Source organism: Anguilla anguilla, chromosome 1, assembly GCF_013347855.1.
Source record: "Anguilla anguilla isolate fAngAng1 chromosome 1, fAngAng1.pri, whole genome shotgun sequence".
Lineage (NCBI taxonomy): Eukaryota > Metazoa > Chordata > Actinopteri > Anguilliformes > Anguillidae > Anguilla > Anguilla anguilla.
The window spans coordinates 72,509,650-72,523,914 of NC_049201.1; the positions used below are offsets into that span (position 1 = coordinate 72,509,650).

Consider the following 14,265-nt stretch of genomic DNA (forward strand, 5'->3'; position numbering starts at 1 on the left):
GACCTGTCTCACCTGGGTTCTTTTTTATGTTTTTTAAAAAAATGTTCTTTTATCTTTTGTAGTGAGCTCTGTTAACTGTCTGTGTGAACTGTATTAACTGTATGTGTGAACTGTACAACCCCTTCTCATTGTTTATCAGAACTCACTCACTGTCACTGTGACTGCGTATTGAACTCACTCTCTCTCAATGTACACTGGATTAACCCTCATTGTTACAGTAATGTATGTATGTGCTGTATTTATCCCTTTTATCTCTCTGTGAGTGCGTATACTCAACCAGCTCTCCCTCTCTCTGTCTGTGGTGTAATCTGGCTGTAACGACAGCCTCAGACAGTGGTGGTGTCCTGTGTGGAGGGTTAGGGTTAGGGCTGTAATGACTGTGGGGCGGTAATGACTGTGTCCTGTGTGGAGGGTTAGGGTTAGAGTTAGAGTTAGAGTTAGGGTTAGGGTTAGGGTTAGGGCTGTAATGACTCTGTGTACTGACGCGTGTGCCTGTGTTTCTGCAGCCTCAGACGGTGGTGGTGTCCTGTGTGGAGGGTTAGGGTTAGGGTTAGGGTTAGGGTTAGGGCTGTAATGACTGTGTACTGACGCGTGTGCCGGTGTCTGCAGCCTCAGACAGTGGTGGTGTCCTGTGTGGAGGGTTAGGGTTAGGGTTAGGGTTAGGGCTGTATTGACTCTGTGTACTGACGCCGGTGCCTGTGTTTCTGTAGCCTCAGACAGTGGTGGTGTCCTGTGTGGAGGACGCCTCTCTCTGTATCCCGGCCCTGTCCGCCAGCATCCCTGTGGTCAGCGCTGAGTTCCTGCTCACGGGCATCCTGCAGCAGAAGGCGGACCCGCTCGGCCACGCCCTCTCCGGTCCCGGGTTCGAGCCGGGGGCCAAGGGCGGAGCCAAGGGGAGGAAGAGGAAGTGAGAACTGAGCCTGCGGCAGAGGGCTTGGCGCCGACACCGTCAGCGGGGAAGCGGGAGAAGCAAGGCCAGAAAGAGGGAGAGAAAGAAAGGAGAGGAAGGAATGAAAGCGGAAGACTGGAAGCTCTGCTGTCCTGGAGATATTTATAGGAGCCCAGTTGGGATTTTCTGTGCTGCTCGTCTGCTTCGCCTGTTTCTCTCTCCTCTCTCGCTCTGTCCATCTCTGGAGAGATGCTGTGCCTTTGGTCCTTCAGTGCCTCTCTTAGACTTTCCCTTCTTTTTTTAAACAGCTGATTGTGTACTTAGTGCATATTATAACACAGTATGCATGTTTTAATAAAATAGTGGGAATGTGGCATTGAGTTCACAACTGTGACTGCCGACTTGGATTGTAAACTTGCGTTTGTATTATGCCCACCGATTTCCTCCAGTTGAATAATAATATAGATAAGCCTCTGTTAGCTAAAATGTCATAGTTTTAAAGGTATTCTCTCTGCATTAATATTACATATGTGTATACACGTGCACAATTCACAAATCTGTATAATTGTTGGTTCTTATAATATTGCCATTAAACAATTTTGTAGAAAATTGAGAAAAACACTTCATTTTGTGTATGCATAGTACTAACTGTGTGAAAATACTGACTTCATGCACAATAAGTTCTATTCTTGTACGGTTTCATGCAGTCACCGTAGATATAAACTTTGACACCTGGAATGATCATGCCATCGATTTGATTTGTGAATCAACCCGTGTGGAGCTCTAGTGGTGGTTTGTTCGATGCGGTTCATGTCGCTTTTTTGGGCGTGTCTAAATTGCCATGGTAATCTGTGGAGCTGAGAGTTGTCTCAGAGCATGTCACAGAGGCTCGTATGTAAGCAAGGCTCAGTCGTGCTGTGCTGCACTGTGGAGGGAGGCTGCAGAATTTCCTTTTGCAGATGCTGCATGAGAAGCTGCTAACGGAAGTGGATGCCATTTCCCTGGGGAACGTAGTGCATGATGGTGATTGATTTTATTGCTTTACGGTTTATTTCTAATATTTATATAACATAATGTAATGACGAGAACAGGCCATTCAGCCCAACAATGTACACCATTTTCCTGATATAATATATATATATATATATATATATATATATATTATATGTGTGTGTGATATACATTCAGTGAGATCCATAATGTTTGGGACAAAGCCGTATGTTTTTCTTTATTTACGTCTGTACTTCATAATTTTAGATTTGTAATCAAACAATTCATAAGTGGTTAAAGTGCAGTGTAAGTTGTGGAGCACAGAACAGAAAAAATGCCTCAGTCCCCAACTGTATGGACTATATATGAATATATAATTCCCTGTTAGGGGGGCAGGAGTCTGATCTTAATCGGAAGAACAGCATGTACTACAATGCTGAAACCTCCACCTATACTTTTGAAAATATTTTCACTGCAGCATTTTTTGTTATCCAAGACACTTGTATAATGTCAAAAGAAAAAAAAAATCTAATACTTAAAAGTTTTGTTCTGTCGGGTCTCAGGAGGTTTTAGCTGGCGCTCAAAGAGAATGTACAAATCCGAAAATTAGCGATTCCACGCGAGCGTCTCCGATGTTTACTACAAGCCGAGAGGTTCCGAATCTCTACAAATCTTCCCGATATCCACCCTCAGTCTTTCGGCGCATTTCTTGGGGCATGAGGGGACGAGAGAGATTGAGAGGGAAATCAAAATAAAATCACTCGCTTCTTTCTTCATCTCATCTAGTTATTTTATTGTTTCGGTTCGGATTGAAGGAATATAAGGTAATTATGAAGGTGTAATTTATTATATGCATGCAATGTTTCGAAGAACCACGTTTTCACAAACTGGGAATTGACAGGTTAAATTCTGCAGTTTTTCGCTTGTCGTTGTTTTTTGCTTTGAGGGTTGATAACATATGTTTTAAAGGTTAATTTGTGGACTGCTCGTGCAGTAAAACGCGTGGAAACAAAATCGGGCTTGCTGCGTTCATTTAGCGGAAGATGGTTATAGTGACAGAGATGATGCATTAATGACAGCATAGACATAATGAATGAAAAGCAGACAGTAAAATATTGCAGTCTATTATTTTTGGATTTAATTTGGTATAATAGAAAAATTATAGTTTGAATGTATAATTTTTTTTCTTCATTTTTTATTTATGTAATAGGCTACATTTACAGTTTTATTCGTGGTATGGACTACATTCATGTCCGGGTCCATTTTAAGCACATACATATCCTTCAAAGTGTTTTATGGAGTCGACTGCATGATATTGTTTTAAAATGTAGCTGTGTGCGCTCCCTGGGCGCGCGCCTCTTGTGATGTGTAGCTGGAATCGATTAACATTTACATGTTCTAATTGCTTCCATGCCTTCTTAGCGTATGCAGTTTTTCATCGAAAATTGCGATACCGGTTGGCCATACCGGTTCGGTGTGGTTGCTTATCATATTGCACACGGTTATTTATTTATTTATTTATTTAACGCTCATACATTTTTCATCCCATCTCTTGTGCAAAGAGGTAGGCTAGGCTATGTTCGCTTGGGGTCCGTCTTGAAGCAGATGTTTTTTTTTTAAATCGCAGTTTAACATAGTTAATTGTTGCTAAAACTGTTATGTAATTGAGACGGAAAGTGGGAATGTGAGGGAAAAGAAGGAGTGCATTATATGGCCATTTAGTCGCCGGAGCTTGCTTACGGTACACAGCCCCGGTGGGCGAATGGACATTTTGCATCAGCACGTGTGCCAAATGGGCGGGGTGTGAGGGGTGGGGGTGGTCGATGCGGTGTGATTTCGGTACTGTAGCGCTTGTTTGGATGACGAAAAAAAATTATGGAAGTGTGGATGTAGTAGTCTCATTGTGATTGCATTCATTTTTGTTAACGCGGTTCTCTTCTGTGACGCGCACGCAGGGGGAGGGACTCTGCTTCCCTCTCTCTGTATGTTTTTTGCTGACACCAAAGGAAGAAAGCATTGCTATCACATCAAATACATTTGGTTATTCCAATGTAACCAAGAGAATGAAACCTTAATGCGGCGTTTTCAGAAGACTGACAAATAAAAACGATCAGGGATGACGTTTCCCCCCCCCCCCCCCCCCCCCCCCCACACACACTTTAAATAGATAAAAGTGGGCGTGCTCCCGTCCTTATAACTCAATAAAGTGTCATCATCACTTTTCCCTGTGGTACAGTAGGCTTGCACAGCTATTCATATTCTAGCAAGCACAGCAGTTGTGGGGAAATTTTAAAAAAAACAGTATGGTTCCATAGTCATGGTGCTCTTCCTTGGTATCTTAATCTGAAGTGGAAAAAATTGACCTATAAATACACATTTATATGGACCAATACTATTAAGCTACATTCACACCCAAAGCAATACATTAATGGGATTAGCCTTGTGGACTGAAAACGTTTAGTACTCTGTACTGTATTATTATTTTTATTTTATTTTTGAAAATGCGCGCAATCCTGGCGCATAAATTGTTGGTGGTGTTCGTTGCTCCCCCGCAAAACTCAAGTTAGTTTTTTTTTTTAGTAGGTCACAGCTAGACAAGTAGCGCATTCCTGTCAGTATTGTATCCAGCAGGGGCAGGTACAGCTCTAGCATTGCTGTGGTGAGATTGAGGAGTGAGGTGGCGGGGGGGTCGCCTACGTCTAGAACCCCCCCCCCCCCCACACCTACCTTGCATATTCGCACCCACCTCCTCGTGGAAAGGGAGCCATGCATAGGATGACGCTGAGAAAAGACATCGGGTTGACAAAAAGTGGTTCAGATGGCACGAATAAATAAAAAAAGATTTTAAAATTCTTGCCAATTAAAAAAATACCAAAATACCAAAGGAGAAATATAGAAAGTTCAGTCAGTTAAAAGAAATATGATTGCAGGCGGATTATATGTGTTAATGTATCTTTTTTGCCAACAACTATTGGCACCCTACAAAGCAATCCCGATGTGGGGGTAATTGTGCAGAAATCATACTCGATACGACCACTAGGGGCAGAATTCTTCCGGTTCCTGCAGCTTTGAAGCCTCGTCCTAGATGCTTGCTTCAGATGAGTGCAGTGGCATCTCTGTAACATATTTGTTTATTTGCTTATTTCCAGAGATCAAAATGAAGATGACCAGCCTGGTTGTTTTTGGAGTTCTGCTTTGCACAGGTATGCGCATGAATGCCAATTTTAAGCATCAGTTTCTTGCATGAAAAACAGATGCGTAAGACGTCCTGATATAAGATTTGGTCAATTATGTCTTGCTGCAGTGCAAACATTGTTAATGAACTTTAATTGTTAAATGCATGTTGTACTTGTAGACCAGAAATGACATTATGTGCACACGTGTTCTCTTAATATATTTGAATAGTGCATAAAAGGGGTGTTATTCTGAAACATAGGATAATAAATAATACATACAAGCCCTGCTAATAGTGGCATTCGCCTACTCTGCCGACAAACGTTGGATAACAGTTTTACTCTGGCTGTATCATTAAAGGGGGTTGTTTACCATTAAACCATTTTTAATGGTTTCCAGATGAAGGTAATCAGGTGTAGTTGTGTTGTTCACTGAAGTAGTCACCGGGGAGACATGGAGTGTATTCGATTAACAATTTGCTTGGTGATAAATTTATTGTTGATATTAAAATGTACCTCTTTTAACACAATTTCTAGTTAGAAAATGCCCTTGATATTCATAATGGCAGCTGACCGTATAATATTTTGCTAAGAATCTGTCAGTACTTGGCTATGTTTGCATCGGCAGTTTGTTTAGTTGTTTTAAAAGCATGCTAGTATGAGCTGGGCTGTCATATCTTGTATTTCTGAAGAAAGAAACGTGGAAATAAGCTATGCCAACTCTAATACACTCCCTCTTGTTCTACTTTTAGCTCTTGCTACGACACTGAAAGGTAAGTGTCTCTTCTGCCCGTTGTCATCGTAATAGCCTGGCTATTTCCAGCTCGGCGCTGGTGCTTCATTTTTCACTTCACAGCTGAATTCATTTTTTTTCTGGGCCTTAGCGTTTTGACAGAAAGTCAAATGGACTTCTTCCCTCGCCCACCCCCGACTCCTCTTGTTCTTGTTCTCCCTCCCTCCTCTCTTCCCCTCTCTCTCTCTCCTCTCTTCCTCTCGCGTCCGCGGCAGTGAAAGAGGAGTCCCTCACGGCGTTCCTCATGGAGACCTTCGACATCATCGTGCCGTCGGCGGAGACGACGGAGGTGCTGTTCAAGCCCAGCCGCGTCCCGGCCGCCAAAGAGCAGGTGCTGATGAGCGGGGGGCAGCTTCAGAGCCCCAGGGTGGAGCTTCGCGGCCGAAACCACCTGCAGGTGACGGAGGTGGGGCTGAACGACAGCGGCACCTACATCGTCAAGTACAGCGACGAGCCCGGGGACGTCAAGCACATCGTCCTGGCTGTCAGAGGTGCTCTCAGCGCTTAGGGTGGTCCCGGGGGTGGGGGGGGGTGGGGGGTGGGGGGGGGTGGGTGGTGGGGAGAGCGCGCTCGCATTACCCGCAACGTCAGACAGATATTGCTTTCGCAAGCATGGCCAAATTCAGAGCTGTCTTCTTCAATGCCCCTGGCACCTCAGAAGCAGGGATGTGGATCGGAAATTTCCAGAAGAATCCGCCTCTCTCTCTTACCGCTTGGCACAAAGCTCTCCAGAGCGGGCTTTTATCTGACAGGCATTAAGTTGATCCTCAGCATCGTCTTTTCATTGAGTTTTATTGGAAGCATTTCCACGTTCTGCATTATGAATGTATCACTATGTAACATACCCAAAAGACACTAAAATGTTCAGTCACAAAGAGAAAAGTGTATAATTTATATGTGCATGAAAGTGTGTAAATTCTTCATTATCGTGGCAGACACTAAAAAAAAAGAGGGTTTGGGAGAATGAGCAAAAGCAACCAAAGACAGCTCATGTGTGTGTGTGTGTGTGTGTGCGTGTGTGTGTGTGTGTGTGTGTGTGTGTACATGTACATGCGTGTCTCATGCAGACTGCTTCGTTGACAAGAATGTGAAACCCGGGGAAAGCTTCACCATCTCCCTGAAGAACATCTCTGGGCCGGTGTCCCTGGAGTTCAGGCCCGGCCCCGAGGGCAACGCGACCGCGGGCTCCGTGGTGCACGTACTGGAGCGCAGCTGGACCCCCGCGGGGGAGTACGCCGCCCGCCTGACCGCGCTGGAGCAGCAGCTGACCCTGCACGCCGTGACGCCGTCGGACGAGGGCAGCTACGCCGTCCTGGACTCCGAGGGCCGCCTGAAAAAGAAAGTGTGCCTCAACGTGAAAGGTGAGCGAGCGAGGGAAGGGCAGACAGAGAGAGAGAAAGAGAGAGAGAGAGAGGGGGGGGTAGAGCAGGGGGTAGAGGGGGGAGAGGGGTACATTGCATTGCAATGCATTACAGTGCGTCCATTTAGTAGACGGTCTTCGCCCAAAGGGACAAACAAGGCAAAGTACAAGTGCCTTCAGATAGCTTATTAAGAGCAACGGCACTACGGAGAAGGTTAAACCTAGACCGTTGGGGACAGCGGGAGAGAGGGATAGAGCTGGAACGAGTGCCACAGTGAGAGAGAGAGAAGGGTAGCGTGGGAGTGAGAGAGATTGAGTTTAAATGGGAAAGGGCAGAACAGGTCAGAGCGATATAGAGGCCACAGTTGGAGAAGGATAGGCCAAACAAGAGAGAACAGTAGAGTGGAAAAGGGATGGATTCAATTATTACATTACATTACATTACATTGCAGGCATTTAGCAGACGCTCTTATCCAGAGCGACTTACACAACTTTTACATAGCATATACAGATACATTTGGCAGAGGGAGACATTAGGAGGAGAAGAGAAAGGAAAGAGGTGAAGGAGGGAAAGAAAAGTATTTTAAAGGGAGGGGATTTGGGGGGAGGTGAGAGTGAGTGTTTGGAGGACAGCAGGTGTCAGAGGTTAGGCGTGGCTTTTACCTCTCTCCCCCTGTGGTTTTTTTTTTTTTTTTGCAGAGCACCAAAACTTTGTCACATTGCCCTACAGTGGGACTTTGAAAATCAACCTGATCCTGAACAGCACCAAGGTCAAAGTGCTGTACACCCCCAACTATGACTTCAAAGGCCGGGTGATTCTGGATCAGGGGGTGCTGGCGGTCCCGATGGACCCCTCCCTGGAGGGCAGGCTGTCCCTGCAGGGCTCCACGCTCATCCTGGAGCGGGTTCGGGCCAGCGATACCGGGACCTTCAGCGTGATGGACCTGCAGGGGTTCCCTGTGTCCAACGTCTACCTGGAGGAGGTGGAAGGTGAGGACAGCGAGTGGCAGGCAGAGCAATGGAGGAGGAGGAGGGAGCATGTTGAAGGAGGCCTAAATTTAGTGTGAACATGTACCCTCCCCCCCCACCCGCTACCAAAACACAAATCCTCCCCATCCTTTTTAACTTTTACCCTCTTCCCTTTCCGCCCTTCCTTTTTTACTTCCTCCTCCTTCTCATCTTCAATTTATTTGCCCCATTCTTTCTTTCTTTCTTTCTCCTTCTCTCCCCTCCTGTGTACTTTTTCTTCACACCTCCTATTCTCCCTCCCTCTCTGTCTCTCATTCTCTGTCTCTCTCTCTCTCTCTCACTCTCCCCCCCTCTCTCTCTCTCCCCCTCCCCCCCCCCCTCTCTCTCTCTCTCTCTCTCAGGGTATAAGCTGCCTCCCCTCGTCGTGGCGGTCATCTCGCTGCTCTCCCTGCTGGTCTTCCTGCTCTTCGTGTGCCTGGTCTCCTGCCTGGTGAAGGTGCGCCGCCGGGCTCTGAAGGCGAGGGCCATCGAGAAGATCGCCCAGAACGCGGGCAAGGACGAGGGCGACGCCTTCCGACAGGTAACGCCGGTCCTGGGGGGCGTCTGTCCGACAGGTAACGCCGGTCCTGGGGGGCGTCTGTCCGACAGGTAACGCCGGTCCTGGGGAGCGTCTGTCCGACAGGTAACGCGGGGTCCTGGGGGGCGTCTGTCCGACAGGTAACGCGGGGTCCTGGGGGGCGTCTGTCCGACAGGTAACGCCGGGGTCCTGGGGGGCGTCTGTCCGACAGGTAACGCCGGTCCTGGGGGGCGTCTGTCCGACAGGTAACGCCGGTCCTGGGGGGCGTCTGGCGCTCATGAAGCGTGCTTTAAAGATGCGCTTGTCTCAGTCCAAGTCTCCTTTGGGCTTCTTCTTGTTTGTGTGTGAAGGTCAAAGTAAGGTCAGTTTGCTGATGTATGTATAGGTGCAGGACGTCCATATGTCTGTGTCCCCCTGTCTGTCTGTCTGTCTGTCTGTTGGTCTATCATCTTCACTCTCAGTAATGTCAACTCCCTGATTACAGAGCCACTAACCATTCACAAGTAAATTGGGACAAATTCTAATACTGAGGCTTTATCCCTTTTTGTTGATTAAAGTTAGACTGAAAGGATTGCTCTAGCTTCTAATAACTATTGTAGAAGGCTGACAGAAGAATATGCAAATATGAATATGCTATTCAATTAACAGACCCATGATTACATTAAATATGTATCTTCCTCTTCCCCCTCTTGTAAGTTGCTGAAGTAGGCAGTGCCGCTTTAGTCATTGATTATGACGAAGTGCCTGATCTCCTCTCTCTGTAACAGAATTGGCAGACGGCTCATTAGAATAGATTGTGGAGAATGCTGGACTGCTTGAAACAGCACTTTGTTTTTGGTAAGGTAGCTAATGTTTCACCCCCGGTGCGTTCCCCCCCCCCCCCCCCCCCCCCCCCCTCTTAAAGACGCCTCTGAAGGAGCGCCTGTGTGGTGAGAACCTGCTCTTCGGTCTTATTCGGGAGAGATAAGGTGTCCTGCGCTGGCTTTTCTGCCCATAAACCCGAGTGCACATCGAGTTAACCATACGAACGTTTATGGCTTTCATTAATCTTTGATGCGAAATTAATGATGGAACGTGGTTGCGTTGATAAGTTTACTTTTATTAATTTTATTTTTTGTGCGAGTGGTTTTCGTGGGCTGGCACACTGCCTTTGAGTAGCCTCCTCTCGCGCTCCCCCATTACGACGTCATTCATGCGCATTTAAACGATGTGCGAACAACTGCGTTTGTTCGCCATGTGTGCTGTCATATTCATTCGTTTGTGTTATGTATATGTTACTGTGCCTTGCAAAAATTGCCCAGTCAGTGACCGGGAATTCAAGAGTAAATTTATGGCGAGATCTGCAGTCTGTCACCTACTCCAGGTGAATTTGTCAAGCCAGTGCCTTGCAGTTCGCAAGGATAAATGGTTGTAGTTTTTCTAAAAACACTCAGGCGGAATTAACTGCTACCAAAGACACTTCCACCAGACCCTGATATACTTGGTTTAGATTGTGGCATTTCTGTGCGTATTTCATGCTATTCCAGGTTTTTCTGACATTAAGCCTCCTTGGCATTTATATAACAGTGTTAGGTTTGATTGTTAGAGTGTTGAATAAATTTAGATTTTTTTTGGTTACTTAAATGAAATTGTTAACATTAAAGATCATCAAACTGAAGGCACAGTAATGTATATATATATACTATTATTGTATATCATAACTCTTTACATTTTGAAACATGTTTCTATGTGGGTATTCATAAATATAAATATATATTGTGCCAGGTTATTCTGTTGTTATTTTATTAATTATAATAGTGTCATTTGTTTGCTGTAAGAGTCCCTGGGAGGATCAAATGACCAACTGACAATTCAATAATCCTTCACATAGGGCTGGCAGAGTAGTCTAAAACTTGTGCTGATTTATGGGTAATGTAGTGTCTGTCTCCTTTGTGCTGGTGAAGTTTTCAAAACTTTTTATACCTGCCTCAAGCTTCTGTCACTACTAATCTATGTGTTTGTCAGCGGTGGCTTGTGAGCTTGCAGTAGCCTGCAGTGACTTTTCAAACGGTCACTGTTCCCACACTGATTTTTCTCTCTTTGGCTAATAAACATGGATTACCTGCATAATCTGTGTCCACTGCCAAGCAATTGCCCTGCTCTTAATTGCAACTCACGTGATTGCATCTTTTTTCTTCAAGTCCGTTTAAGAGAATGTGAAAATAAAGACCTATTTTAATTCAGTAAAGTCCAATTTAGTCATAATCAAGGATGTTTACAGAATAAATGCATCTTGTGCAATAAAACATATTTTAAAGGCAGCACTTTTAAAGGGGGGGGGGGGGGGTAAATTGGCCTGTAAGTTCAGGTTCTGTCACAGAGGCTTTGAACATGAAATGCAGCGAAGCCTAGCACGCAAGCTCCATTTGGAAAAGCGATGCATTTTTAACGAGAATCTGAACCAAAAGGCAGATTTTGCGCTCGTCTTTCTGGCGCCTGCACTCACCGGTTGTGGGCGCATCCCGGTTTCTTGGCACTTGGCCACGCAGAGAAAACATGACCACAAGCTGCAACCGGAGAGCAGAGTTACTGTCTACTAGTGCCTCGTCATTCAATGACTTAATTACTTGATTGCTTAAAGAAATTATCGGTTTAAAGGTGAAATTTCCAGCCCGTATATTTTTCTCAGGAGCCACTGCTGATGTATGCTGATGTCTTGTCTGTGAGCAGTTTATCAGATCAGCGTTGTTATGTCAAGGATGGGGCTCAAGGGGTTTTAATGGGGCTGTTTGTTCTGCTCAGCCACAAACCAATCAATACCAGTCTTTTCCCCTTGCACAAATTGCTGGTCCTTCATGTCTGTCACTGTGGGAGGTGAGGTAGCTCAGAGCTGTGAATTTAAAAGGGCGGTATTTCCTAGCATGAGTCCAATATGGTGTTACAATATATATCCTACATCCATGGCAGCTGTGATACTGTATTATTTTTTTTTTACATTCGCACATTCATGTCTGTGTACATACCCATTAACGTTTTGTAATTCTTTAGGCACGCGTAGCTCTGTCTGAGTGTGACTGTGGTTCTCTGTGCGTCTTTGGCAGGTGGTTCAGCACGCCTACACACGGTTCAATGAGGAATCCACCACACAGTCCCAGTGCGACAGCAGCACTATGAAGACGGAGGTGGACATTAAGGTTAGTGACAGGGGAGGACACGTGTGACCAGGGGGAGACAGTTGGAAGAACAGGAAAAGAATCTCTGACAGATATTTAAAACCTGATTAATATTTCCTTCCTGTTGTTCTCTTCTTCTCGTCTTTCCTCCTCCATCTTCTGCTACAGTGTCATGTTTCCTTTCGCTTTGTGAAACTTTCTATTTAGGGCTTGTTTTTTTTCTTTTCTTCAGGGTCTGGAGGTGTCCAAGAACCTTCTGGAAATGAGTGACTCAGGGGTAGAATTCAGCGCCCCAGGCTTACCACACGATAGTGACACGGACGCGCCCCCAAGCTACACCTCTCCAAAAATCCAAGTGGATTCAGGTCACCTGAACAGTACTGCAGTTCCCGAAGCCAAGCCAAGCGTTAACCAAACACCAGACTCCAAGCCAAGCGCTAACCAAATACCAGAATCCAAGCCAATCATTAACCAAATACCAGAATCCAAGCCAAGCATTGACCAAACCCCGGACTCAAAGCCAAGCATTAACCAAACACTGGATTCTAAGCCAAGCGTTAATGAAACACCGGACTCCAAGCCAAGCATTAACCAAACCCCTGACAAAACCCCTGATGCCAAACCGAGTCCTGACCAGACCCTCGATTCGAAGCCAAGCGCTGAGCAAACCCCTGATTTTAACCTGGGTGTGAACGGAGCCACTGGCAGTGATTCCAAGCCTAGCGGCGGTGCTGCTCCAGAGCCTGCTGCCAAGGCCGCTCCTGAGGCTGCCCCGCCCGACGCCGCCGCCCCTGAACCTGCCGCGAAGAGTCCGAAACCCGGCGTGAGCGACGCTCCCGCGTCCGAAGCTAACGCGGGCGCAGCCCCCGCCCAGGACGGCCCCAGCGGCGGCCCTGCGTCTGAAGCCCTCCTGGATGCCGCCCCGCCGGGCCAGGGCTCCGTCAGCCCCGTTCAGGACGCTAGCAAGGAGAAAGCCGCCACATGAGAAGGCCTCTCCCCCCCCCCAACCCCCCCCCACCCCCCACCCCCCCCCTCCCAGACCTCCTGAAGGACACCGCTTGAAACTGAACACCATAACAGCCTCACGTCCCAGCAAAGACAGCCCTTCACAATCAATACCTTCACACGGCTAATGGGGATGGGCCAAAAACAAAAAAAACAAAAAAATCTGAAATAAAACACGAGTGCGTCTTTAAAAACTGCTTACGATGCTCGCCCGCCACCAACTCCACCCCGTAAAAGGTACCGGGGGTTTATTCCAAAAAATAACACCTGATCTCTGAACCTTTATGTCTGATGGATTCTTCAAATAGATAAGCAGTCCTGTCTGCTATGAACCAGTAAGAGATTTATAATATGTAGCCAGAATTATACTTTTGGTTGGCCAATACCATTACTCCCTTGGTCAGAAAATTACCGTTTTGTACAAAGACAAATTGAGTTCTAATTTATTTATTTATTTATTTTTGTTCATTGTATGACAATGGATCCAAACTCTGTTTGGTTCATTCTTTAATTATACGCACAGAAGCTGGAGGATTTTCATGATATTTTTATTGTAAAGAGGTACCAGGGCCAAAATTCTGGAGCGGCCAATGCACAGAACTAGTAAAGGCCATTCGGTCTATCTAAGCTTCTCATTTGCGTACAGCCTAGCGTGTCCAGTACTGCGTACAGACTGATTTCTGGCAATGCCAGCCAGAGGAAACGTCTGCTGGTTAGAACTGGTTCAAATTTGGATTGAATTTTTGGACCTGTGCACTGCTAGTTGAAGTAACCCTGAAGATTATGTTATTACCTAAGTTATTATTTATTATCATTGACTTCATGATTCTTCTTCTGACTTTTACCTATTCAAATAAACATTATGTTATTCAACTTCATTAGGCTGAGTTTAGAACCGTACTACTGCTAATTTGTTCAATATAATAATTACCGGATCCTTTGATAGGCCAGACAAAAGAGCTAACAAAATTTTGTGACTTTTGCAATACCCATGATAACGGTTCTAATTGCAAGTGTAACCTTTAGGTAAGAACTATGCTCTCTTAATTATTTCCAAATTTGACCAGTTTTGCCCCCATAGGCCTGAGCTTACAAGGGCCCAAACCCTGACCGTCGTGGCTGTCCCTAAATTGGCACGTCAGGCCGACAGCAATGGAATTCCAATATCCACATGCCCTCAATACAAACATATGTCTCCTTAACATGAACGCATACTCCCTAACTCTCAGTGATCCCAGGATGTCCCTAGCCCTCATTCTCTATAGGTGCATGTGATAAAAAATCTTTGATGCCTATACCTTTGGACCTTTGATCTGCCTCTCTTCTCAGTGCCATTTTGGACAGACTGGGTACGTGT

The 14,265-nt window shown here is 45.8% G+C and overlaps 2 protein-coding genes across 2 annotated transcripts in view; both read left to right on the top strand.

Moving 5' to 3' along the window:
* Positions 1–1,498, top strand: part of mdc1 (mediator of DNA damage checkpoint 1) — a 16,798-nt gene extending 15,300 nt beyond the window's left edge. Inside the window, exon 14 of the mRNA XM_035423449.1 lies at positions 711–1,498. Within this exon, the coding sequence (XP_035279340.1) occupies positions 711–911 (201 nt within the window). The 3' untranslated portion in view covers positions 912–1,498. The remainder of the gene's footprint in view (positions 1–710) is intronic.
* A 1,017-nt stretch (positions 1,499–2,515) lies between these two features.
* Positions 2,516–12,919, top strand: si:dkeyp-77h1.4. The gene is made up of 9 exons (XM_035378814.1): positions 2,516–2,703; positions 5,029–5,082; positions 5,805–5,825; positions 6,061–6,336; positions 6,913–7,206; positions 7,905–8,195; positions 8,576–8,754; positions 11,832–11,924; positions 12,136–12,919. Exons 2-9 carry the CDS (start codon positions 5,037–5,039, stop codon positions 12,886–12,888), a joined length of 1,953 nt encoding a protein of 650 aa, XP_035234705.1. The 5' UTR covers positions 2,516–2,703; positions 5,029–5,036; the 3' UTR covers positions 12,889–12,919.
* The last annotated feature ends 1,346 nt before the right edge of the window (positions 12,920–14,265 follow it).

Bases quoted from the DNA above. Each gene is read 5' to 3' on its own strand.
- si:dkeyp-77h1.4 (XM_035378814.1), top strand. From the start codon at position 5,037: ATGAAGATGACCAGCCTGGTTGTTTTTGGAGTTCTGCTTTGCACAG. The intron at 5,826-6,060 runs GTAAGTGTCTCT...CGTCCGCGGCAG, and splicing joins TCTTGCTACGACACTGAAAG to TGAAAGAGGAGTCCCTCACG. The intron at 8,755-11,831 runs GTAACGCCGGTC...CGTCTTTGGCAG, and splicing joins AGGGCGACGCCTTCCGACAG to GTGGTTCAGCACGCCTACAC.